This window comes from Pteropus vampyrus, unplaced genomic scaffold (assembly GCF_000151845.1).
Source record: "Pteropus vampyrus isolate Shadow unplaced genomic scaffold, Pvam_2.0 Scaffold147, whole genome shotgun sequence".
Classification (NCBI taxonomy): Eukaryota; Metazoa; Chordata; class Mammalia; order Chiroptera; family Pteropodidae; genus Pteropus; species Pteropus vampyrus.
In genome coordinates, this window is record NW_011888928.1 from 1,396,686 (window position 1) to 1,407,853 (window position 11,168).

Below are 11,168 nucleotides of genomic sequence, written 5' to 3' on the forward strand. Positions count from 1 at the left end.
GGTACCTGGGTCTGGTCAGGTGTCAATATGAGGGGAAGGACATTCCAGGCAGAGGAGCAGCTTGTGCAGATGTATGGAGGCAGGGGAGGGGTAGATGTGCCTGGAGAAGAGCAGACTGTGCTAGCTACAGTCGACTGGGGTGATGAGGCAGCATGAGCCAAGTCTGACGGCCCGCAAGGGCAGACTAAGGGGCTCAGACTCTGCCCAGAGGTCCAGAATGCCTGGGCTGCGTCCACCTTCCTCACCGCCCAGACCGTCCTGCCTCTGAACTCCCCCACCCGCTTCCACCCAGTCTTTCAACCTCTCCTCAGCCTCTGCCTGGGCCCCAGATTTCTGGGGTGGGAAGGGAATCATCAACCACATTTGTCAGGAAACTGATGCTCAGAGAGGGGAGGGGACTCCCCTGGACTTTCCCAGAGAGTTAAGAACCAGGAGTAGGAGCCAACTCCCTGCCTCCCAGGTCAGCGCTCCTGTCTGCCTGCTCTCCTCTCCAACATCACTCTCGCGCCCTCTCCCAGTCTCCCCCCTCCCTCCTTTCCCTTCCCTTCCCTTTCCCTCCTGCTTTTATCTGCACTGAAAGGGCCAACTTTGAAACCCGCTTCTCACCTTCTTTCATCTCTCTTTGCAGCCCCTTCCCTGGGGCTCCTCAGATGTGGACACGGTGAGGAGCTTGAGACAGGTCCAATTTAACACCACAAACATTTACCTGACTCTTCCTTCGTGCCAGGCCCGGAGCCAGGCCTGGGGACACTGCAGAGATGACTCAGCCAAGGGCAGAGCTGGGGAGGACTGCCCAGTCTGTAGGGACAGACATGGAAAGGTGGGGTGGGGGGCAGTGCGAGGCTGGAGGAGACAGCGAAGGGGTCTTCATAAGCCCCATGTGCTGTCCAGGGCCCGAGTTCTAAGGGCCATGGATTCAGTCAGCACCTACGCATCGAGTCACGTCCAGCAGCATTCCAGGCAATGTGGAAACAGTAGTGACAACACCCTGTGCCTGCCCACACGCACTTTGCCTTTTCCTGTGCGGAGACACTCAATGGGTGGTTAAACATTTGTTGACACAAGTCAACAAGTGGTTAAATGGGATGTTGCTTATAAGAGCTATGAATGGAATAAACAGTTAGTAGGATAAGGAGGACTGGGGCCAGGGCGGACTACTTTGGATTGAGTGATCGAGGAGTTTTTCAAATGAGCTGAGATCAGAATGTTAAAGAGAAAGACAACCATGCAGAGATGTGAGGAAGTACCGGGAACAGTAAGTACAAAGGGCCTGAGGCAGGAACAAACTTGGTATAATCCCAGAAACGAAGACATGAAGTGGTATCCTGGGAGGTTTTGCCTCGCACGGTTGGCACCTGGGAAATACAGAAACGCAGATGCAGAGTGATTGTTCCGAGTCCCTGCACTGGAGTGAGTGGAAGATGCCTCACAGTGCTGCATTTGTGCCTCAGGAGCTATTTTATTCATTTTACAGATGAAAGAACTGAGGGTCAGAGAGGAGAAGTGACTGGCTCAATATCACTCAGCTTGAAAAGGGAAGGAATGGGCTTCTTGAATCCAGCCTCCTGCCATTTCGCCCCTGCTTATTATTCTCTGTGTGGTTAGTGCAGTTCCCAAACTTGTGCTATGCCCTCCTCTGTGCCTCAGGCACAGAGATGAGTCTGACATGGGCTGACAGGAAGGCTGGAGCCCCCGTGTGAATGAATCTGGTGACAGATCTGAGTCTGAGTGGGCTTGGGCTGAGGCAGGGGCCTGAGGACTAAGGACCTCCAAAGAGAGGTGTGCACCAAAGATGAGAGTGAACACGGGCTTCCCCAGGTGGCCCTGAGCAAGGATGAAAGGGATGAGGTTGGAATGGGAAGATGGTGCTCCAGGGTGGAGTGATAATGAGGACCCCGTGGCAGAAATGGAATCATGAAGCCAGGAGGTTAAGTTCAGGAGCAGAGAGATCAGCTGGATGAGCTCATGTAAGAGGGACTGGGAGATGAGGACAGAGGGGACAGGTTGTGAAGGACCTCAAATGTCAGGTGAAGGGGTGAGACTTTCTCCTTAGGCAGTGGAAAGCCTCGGAAGGCTTTTGAGGGATGGAGGATAGTGCTCAGAGGGCCCATCTCTGGAACAGGCAACTCTGCAAATAGACTGGCCATTTATCAGCCCAACTGGAGTCCTACCAGCCCCAGCCCCCTCATGACTCTCTTTTGAACATCAAAAACAGAAAAACTCACACTGGACCAGAGGAAGCGAACATTTCATTTCCTCCCAGCACTCCACAATGGGTGCAGCAGAAAGTACATGGGCTTTGGCATCAGAGGAGACCTGGGTTTGAAGCTCAGTTCAGTTGTAACATTGTGGGAAAATCACTGCACCCGCTCCAAGCCTCAGTTTTCTCGGCTCTAAAATGGGCATCATAATAGTACCTGCCTCATTCATTTATTCAAAAAATGGGTATTAAATATCTACTATGTACCAGGTTCTGTACCCAGTGCTCCCAAGGCTGGAGGGAGGATTATGCGTTTGGACATTACCATTTTTCGGTGGTCTGGACACCCATGTCTCCCCTTCATTCTGCAACCAGTACTAACCATATGCAAATTTCCAGGCATCGTGCATGGGCTTTGACTGCGTGCCCTTTGAGTGTGTGCCTTAAAGTGGGGGTGGGGGGAAGGGGGAAAAAGTCATGGACAGGGTGGAGTGAGCAGAGAGGTATCACCTGGTTTGGGGGCAACATTTTTGTGTCTGAAGAGTCAGGGTAGGGTCTGCATTATTCATTCTGCTGCATGTATATATACGTGAGCCCAGACACAGAAGCACCAGGAAGCCTATACATGCAGAAGTCTGCAGCCTTTCATGATTATTATGTCTGTGTGCACTATCTATGCACATATGTACATGGTGTCCATGTCCGCATGCCCACCCAAGCCCAAAAGCCGTACCCTCCCCACTTTCCCCACCCAACCAGGGCAACAGCAGCATCGTGTGCTGCTCCTAGCATATGGGAGCTGGCAGGTGTACCTGGCTGACCTTAGGAGGGTGCTCTTAGACCTGCAGCTCTGGACAGACGTGGACTGAGAACTTGGCTCTGCCACTAACCAGCTCATTTGACCTAGGGCTAGGCACCTGGCTTCTGTGAGCCTAAGTTTCTTCATCTGTAAAATGAGGGGTGATTACAGTACCCAAGATGTTCTGAGGAGCTCATGCATATAAAGCCCTTACATGAGCCTGGCACAAAGTCTTGCTCAGCAAATAAAAATAAGAGCTAGTCATGTGGCAGGTGCCCAGTGCTGTTAAAAGTGTTTTATGTGTAGTCACTTATCTGATCTTACAAACCACCCTGTGAGATAGTTATTATAATTATTATCACCATCATCTCCATTTTTAAGAGGAAGAAACTGAAGAAAAGAGAGATTAAATGACTTGCTCAAGGTCACATTGCTAGGTTTCAAATCTAGGAAGATGGGCACCAGATCCATGCTCTGGGCCACCATTCCCAGGCATGCCTTGAATGTGCACACACGCATACATGCACATGCACACGCGTGCACACACACGCACACACACTAGCTGACACATACCCACATTCTCTCACTGAACTCTTCTTGGCCTCCTTCTTGGCCTCCAGGTCCTGGCTAACTGAATGAGATTTGAGCAGACCCAAAGTTGTCTCCTGTCCTTCTCAGACCCCTGGCAATACTCCAGTGTCCATACATGGGGCCTCCCAGCCCCAGGCACGCAGACCACACACTGAATTAGAGGGACGCCTGTATACCCCATGCCAGACATTTCTGAATAATAATTAGAATAACACACAGAGTAATTTGTGTTCTCAATCACAGAGTAATTTTCCTGGAACTCAGCTAGGCACCTATCCCCCAGCTGGGCATTTAATCCAATGACTTGCAAGTTTGGATTATCACCTCTACTTTGCTGAAAATCAGGCTCAAAGATGGAAATGACTTGTCTGGGGTCAGCCTGGACCTGGATCCAGACCCAGGGCTGAGCAGCTGCCTCTTGTGCCTTTGCAACTGCAACGCAGTATGTCACACACAGAGAGAACACACACCACTCACATATTCAAGTCACACACACACACACACACTTTCCACCCACAAAGCAGACCAGACACACAACTCATGCACCTACACGTGAGGCACACAAGCCTCTCCTCAACCTCCCACATTTGCCAGGCCACACTCCTTGCCACATGTTGTGCCCATCTCACCCCTCCCTCCCGCTCGCTGGCTCCCTGAGCTGAAACAAAACCACTGGGCTCAGCCAGCCACACTGACCTGCAGCCCCAAGCCTTTAGCTCGTTAATGGCAGCCCCCGGCCCTTGGCCTTGGGAACAGCTGTCTCCACTTAGATTCCAGCCCCCTCTTCCCCTCTGGGAGGGAACAAAAGAGAAAAACTAGGAGGAGGATAATGAGGAGGAGGGAGAAGAGAAGAGAGAGGTCTGAGCAGAAAGGGGAAGAGAAGCAAGTGGGGGGCAGTCTGCATCCTCCCAGAGCCTTCCTCACACCCAGCCCTGACCCAGCCACCGGGAGCCCCAGGCCGAGTCATTCGCCTGGCCCCCTCCCGACTCTCTTTCCTCCTGCCTGGAAATCTAGAAGGTCTCTGTGGTTCCTTCCAGCTGAACCAATACTCAGTCTGGTTCTACCTCCGTTGGACCCAAACATCTGAAAGGGCCAGATTGGGCACAAAGGGGACCTGAGGCTCCATTCTTTGTAGGTTTGGATGGGTCAACAAGCTAAAAAGAACTTTGGGTATAGACTCTCAAATTTAAGTACAAATTCCAATTCTGTGACAGTCCCTGTGTAACCTTGGGCAGGGTCATCGCTAGCCCATATGGCACTTTTACGTAAATTATAAAAAAGGCCCCTCTTTGAGAAGATACTCCCTGGACGAGGACACATGGCTTGGCAAGCAGAACACTGGCTGGACTCACCCCCACGTTCCCCCTTTAGCCTCGTGCCTTTGTGCAGGACACAATCTGCACAACCATACTTGGCAGTCCTAAGCTTCCTCTCTGAGCCTCAGTGCGTTCATCTGCAAAACGGGAAAATCACATCAGCCTCGGGATGCCAGGCAGGGACTCCATCTGTCTCATCAGCACTTTCACCCCCAGGGCCTAGCGCAGAGCATCACAGAGAAGACACTTAATTGATGTCTAGGCATAAAGGAAGGAATGGAGGGATGGCTAGAGGAAAAGCAAGCTACAAACTGTTAAGAGCTGTACTAGTGGCGAGTTATCGCCTTGGGGCTGAACCTTCCCACACACTGTCACCCAGGTCAAGAGGATCCAGGATGCTCAGGGCCAAGGGGGATATGGGTTTAGCAGCTTAAGGACAGGAAGGAGCATTAAATAGGGACTCGGAGGACTTGCTATAATGCCTACTACAGCCATATGTACAGCCCTCCACAGTTCACCACAAGCCTTCCCCTCCACTACCACAGTAAATATGAAAAGAATTAGTGCTGTCACCTATGCCTAGATCTATGTATCGCTTCCTCGAAGCCACACCAGTGGGAGGTGAGTCTGAATCACACCCTTTTCCAGATAAGCACACAGAGGCCAAGGAGGTCCAATGACTTGTTCGAGGTCACACAGATAGAATAAGTAGCAGCGGCTCCAATCCTGCTCCGAATACTCTCAGACCTTCGCAATTCCACTGAGTATCATTATCCCCATTCAACAGATGAGGAAACTGAGGCCCAGAGAAATTTGGTAACGCCGCCAAGGGCCCCACTGAAGGGTCATGTCAGGGCTCTGGGCCTCCAGCAGGAGTGTTTCTGGTGTTCTCGCTTTCCCGAGCTTCAGTTTCTCCCCGTGGGAAATAGCCCCTCTTCCTCCTGCCTGTGGGAGGGGCCGGAGCCTCCGGCTGAGCCCCGCCCACTAAGCCGCTTTGTCCTGCTGCACAAAGAGCCCTTGCTTGGCATTCTAGGCCTTTGTAGGCCCGCACAGCCTGGCGGCGCCTCCGCCCACGTTATCAGCGCAGGGAAGCAGCGGCCAGTGCTGGCGGGGCCTCTCTGGGCTGCCGCCGGAGACGTGTGTTGGACACGGGCCTTTCAGGCCTGGAGCCGCCGCACAAAGGCCCGGGAAGAAGGTGGAACAAAGGGCTTTTTCACGCGGCAGCTGAAAAGCCTCAGATTAGCTCCAGCGTGCTAGGCAGGTGGGGAGGGGCCAGTGGAGCGTCCCCCAGACCCTCTCACCACAGCGTCGCTCAGCTCGCGTCGCTCAGCTCGTGTCCCTGGTCTGGGCCCGCCATGCTCAGGCGCGCACGCAGCCGGAGAGAGCCTCATGACGCCAGGCCCGACCGCTTCTCTCCTGTTCAAAATTCCCTGTAACCCCCCAAGGACACGTCGAACCCCTGAATTTTCCTCCCTGCGTGTTCTGGTGCCTAACTCTCCCCACTTCCCAGTTCTAACCGTTGCGCACCATTCGCCATTTCCTGAATAATTCTCACCCGCCTGACTTTGCACCTTCTGTTCCCCCTGCCTGACGCCAGCCCTGTCTCCTTCTCAAGCCCGATGCCAGGGTCATCCCTTATGGAAAAATAAGAACTGAATCTCCAACAAATGCTCACTCTGTGCCAGGGACTCTGCCCACTTCCAGCCCTCGCAACAGCTGTGGGGTGCAAATTATTAGCTCCATTACCCAGCTGAGGAAACTGAGGCTCAGAAAGGTCAAGTGCAGCTGAGATGCGCTCCTCGTTGGCAAGGGTTTTTCTGCTCCTTTTGTCACCCACCCTCTTTTGGGGTGGAGTGGGTGGGGTGGGGGGATATGGGCACAGGCTCCACCTGGTGCCAGGGCACCTTCGATCAGTCCCGCCCTGCCTCCCTCAGGTACGCCATTGACCACGACTCAGACTTGGACCAGATCTTTGATATCGATGCGGACACAGGTGCCATCGTAACCGGCAAGGGACTGGACCGTGAGACAGCTGGCTGGCACAACATCACGGTGCTGGCCATGGAGGCAGGTAAGCTGGAGGGAGGGGAGGGATTAAGACTGAGAGGCAGGGCTGAGGGGGACCAAGAGGAAGAAACAGGGCAAAGATGGTGGGGGAGGGGGAGGCAAAGCCGATGGGCGGGAACGAAGATCTGGGAAGGATCTTAAGCCAAATGGGCAGGGCCAGCCTTGAGGCTGGTTTTGTCAGCATTTATTGAGCACCCACTACATACCAAGCTCTGTTTTAGAGGCTGGGGATACAGCCCTGAGCAAGACAGATAAGCTCTTGTCTTCATGGGGGAGAGCAGGCCCATCAGCAGACTGAGAGAAAGAACCTACGTCATCCAGGGAACATGAAGTGGAAGAGAAACGAGTAGAAGAAAGCCGGGGGCGGCGGGAGAGATGGAGAAGAAGAGGGTGTCATTCCTCTTAGGAGAAGACCTCTCTGAGAAAGACATTCAACAGAGAGCTCCGTAAAGCAAGGGAGTCGTGCCCACGTCCAAGGGAAGAGTGTTCCGAGCAGAGGGAACAGCCAATGCAAAGGCTCTGAGGTGGTATTTTGTCTGGCCCGTTGGAGGAACAGCAAGGAGGCCATTGTGTTGGCCAGGGGCAGAGGGGTCCTTCATTGTAGGATCTTTGGACTTTACTTCAAATGAGGTAGGAGTTGCTAGGCGGGGTTTGAGCAAGGATGTTACCTGACAACGTACTTCTAGCTGCTGCATTGAGAGCAGAAAGCAGAGGCTCAGCTAGAAGCCAATAGCAGGAAGATAAGATAGTGACCTGGCCCGGGGTGACGGCCATGGAAGAGGTGAGAAATGGTCAGCTTTGAGAGATAGGATGAAGAGAGAGCCAACAGGACCTGCTGATAGGCTGACATGGAAGTAAGAGAAGGAGAGGGGTCAAGGATAACTCCAAGGGGCTTGACCTGAGTTTCTAGGCGAGAGGGGGAGGGAGAGAGAGAAAGAGAGAGGGAGGGAGGGAGGGAGGGAAGGAGGGAGAGAGAGAGAGAGAGAGAGAGAGAGAGAGAGAGAGAGAGAGACTGTTAGTTACGCACACTTTGGTGCCGCTGGGAAGGAGTGTAAGCTGGTAGAGAAAGGGAGGAGGCCTAAGCCACTGGGTGCAGATAAGTAAGGCCATACAGGTGAGGAGCTAAGAGTACAGAATTCACGGAGCAGCAGGGGAGGCGGGGGAGACTGCAGATCCAGTCTTCCTCTACAACAAGAGCAAGGCCGCCTGGACCACCCTGGCAGCTCCCAAGGTCTCAGAAGCCAGCAGAGCCACCAGTAAGCAGTCATAACATCAGGAATACTCAGTCTCTGAGCCTCAAGTGGGTGACATTCAAACTCCTCTCCCCTCTGCACACCTCGACCCCAAGCCCCTCCAGCTGCTGTGAGCCTTCCTGCCAGCCTTCCTCCCCCCCCCCCCCCCCCCCCCCCCCTCCTCCTCCTGTCGCCGCCCTCCCACTCTGCAGGCCCCACCAGCCCATTCCGGGGCTGGGGACGAGGAAGTCCCTAGGCTGAAGTTCCCTTCGTCTCTTTCAACTTCTGTTTAAAAGAAAATACAAAGCTGGCTCAAACCTCAGTGCCTGCTGCTCCCAAGCCTTTGAATCCACTCCTCAACCACATGAAAGGGAGATAACAAAGGTGGCTGGAGAGGAAGTGGCGGCTGGACTGGGAGAAGAGAGCCCCCCCTGCCCCCAGCCTCCCTGAACCTGCTCCCTGGGCAGCCAGGGGGACTGGCCTGGCTGCTGGGCAGAGGTACCTCCTCTCCTTACCTACAAATACATCCCCCCCACCAGCCTGTCACCTGCCTGACCTCCCACCATAAGCATGCCCCATTTTGGGTTAAACATTATGCTTCTACCCAGTGAGTCTCTTTAAGAAAGCAGCTAGAGTAGCATATGAGGTCTGCAATAATGGCATTTCACAGGAGAAAGAATGTAGGGGACCCTCCCCCATAAAGATTTTATAATGTTTACCTAATACATATTCTAGGCTAGTCACTTCTAGCACGGGCTTTTATTGAATCATGATCAGTAACAGATCAGCACCCATTTTACTGATGGGAAAAATCAAGGCTCAGAGCATAGGAGACTTGCCCAAGTATATGCAGCAGCAAAGCCCGGTTCTGATCACAGCATTGCTGTGTGTGGACTCTTTTTTCCTGGTGCTGTCTGCTCTCTGAGCCCCACCCCCGTCCCACCTACCAATCCTGAGCAACTGACAGTGGCCAAGGAAAAGACTGGGCACTAGGCTAGAGACCTGCCCTCTATGAGCTGCATTCCACAACCTCTGCCCAACCCTAACTGGCATAGTAATCGACAGGAAATGAATGGTTGCTACTTCACAATATCTGTGGGAGGATTAAGTAGGAAAATTCATAGAAAGAATTTAGCATAGTACTTAATAAGTGCTCAGTTAGTGGTGTCTATTGATCTCGACTCTGTGCACTTGACTTACGCACCGACTGTGGGCCAGGCATTCTACAGTGATGTGCTCATTAAATCTTCCCACCTGAGGTGTCAGTCAGCGGTTATCCCCTACTGGTGGATGAGGGTTGGGGAAAGTCATATGTCCAAATTCCCAGCCCCAGCCTGTCTGACTCCAGAGCCCAGCTCTCAGCCAGATGCCCCTCAAGTCATAATTCCTTGGTGCCAGGCATGAAGCCAGGAGTGTCACCAATAATCCACCCACTCCAGCCTCTCACTATCTCCAAGAGACAAGGACAAAATTATTATCCCTGCTTTACAGATGAGGAAAGAGGTTCAGGGAGGAAGAACAGTGGCCTCAAGGTCACAGAGCAAGTCCATGTGGGGCTAGGATTCCACCCCAGACGTCTCACCTCCCGGAAGCCAGCCTGAGCCCCAAGTGCGAAGCCAATGGGTCTGCCCATCCGTGCCCTCGGGCTAAATCATCCATCTGGCTGCCTCAGAAGCAGGGGATGCTCACAGGGTCACTGAGGCCCCACCTGCTCCGGGTATAACAAACATAAGGTGACAAGAATCAGAGGGGAAATATTTATACACAGCAGCGGAGTTCTGCGAGCCCATCACAGAGAGCTACACTCACCCGGGAGCCGCGGCCTGTCCTGCTGGATTACCTCGCGACTCCCACACCACTTAGTATGCCAGCTCCCCTCTCCCCGAACTTCTGAGTCATCCATTCTGCCCATGCAGACGCTCCTTCCCTGACATTATCTTTAACGTTTTGTAATCATGAAATATTAATGACCGATATTGAATTTAAAGTACAATTTGTGTCTGAATCCTTCGGTGGAAAGGGCAGTTGTAAAGGGACAGTCTTCAAAGAGACGGGGTGGGGCAGGGGGGACTTGGAAAGCCAGCGCTGAGTGGGGGGTGCCAGGGGGCTGCTATCTGGCCCCCTCCTCCAGGGCGGTCAGGCCCTAAGCTGATCCGGAGGGGTGGTATCCAGCTGCCCGGGACAGCCAAGTATTAACCAGATTAGCTAGACGCTTCCCCATCCGGGTCACCCCAGGCCACGTCATGTCTTACAGCACCCTGATTTTTCCTTCGTAGCACAGAGCACGAGTTAGGATTCCTGTGCACATTTGTGAGAGTAATTAGTTAATCTGTCTTCCTGAATGAATGGCTAAACAGGCTTGCCCACCAGTTCGGACGGAGGGTGGCATGACGGAGACTTGGTTCTAGCTGCATGATTCCTTCTTGTCGCCTTCGTTTTCTCATCTATAAAATGGTACTATATTGAAGGACTAGAAGGATAATAACTATTAAAAATAGCAGTTTCTATTTATTTGAAGCTTACAATATGCCAGACATCATACTGAATGCTTTCTATCATGCTGAGTGTTTTATATAAAACATCTCATGTCATGTACATTAGAAATCACTCACGTTAGGTGCTTAGCACGGTAACTGGCACACGATAGTTGCTATTTATAGCCAGAGAAAGAATCTGAGGGGAGAGGGGACGTTTGACATGATGGGCTGCAGCACCACCCACCTCCACTTCATCGCTGAGGAAACGGAGCCTCAGGAAGGAAAGCAACTTGCCCAAATCCACCAACGAGGTGGCTTTCTGACACCCCATCCAGTGTTCCTTAGAGGGATCTGAGGAGGCTGGAGGAAGGAGCAGGGAGTGGGTGTGGGGCTGCAGTGGGGTTTGAGTGGCAGAGAGTGCTCAGTTTCTTCCAGGGACAACACCCCCATGTCTGTTCTCAGCCAGTGTTCCTGATGGCCTCTGTC

The 11,168-nt window shown here is 52.9% G+C and overlaps 1 protein-coding gene across 1 annotated transcript in view; it reads left to right on the plus strand.

The window, feature by feature from the left end:
• CDH22 (cadherin 22) overlaps positions 1 to 11,168 on the plus strand; it is a 62,450-nt gene that overhangs the window by 32,615 nt on the left and 18,667 nt on the right. Inside the window, exon 6 of the mRNA XM_011369302.1 lies at positions 6,841 to 6,977. Coding sequence (XP_011367604.1) covers positions 6,841 to 6,977 — 137 coding nt within the window. The remainder of the gene's footprint in view (positions 1 to 6,840; positions 6,978 to 11,168) is intronic.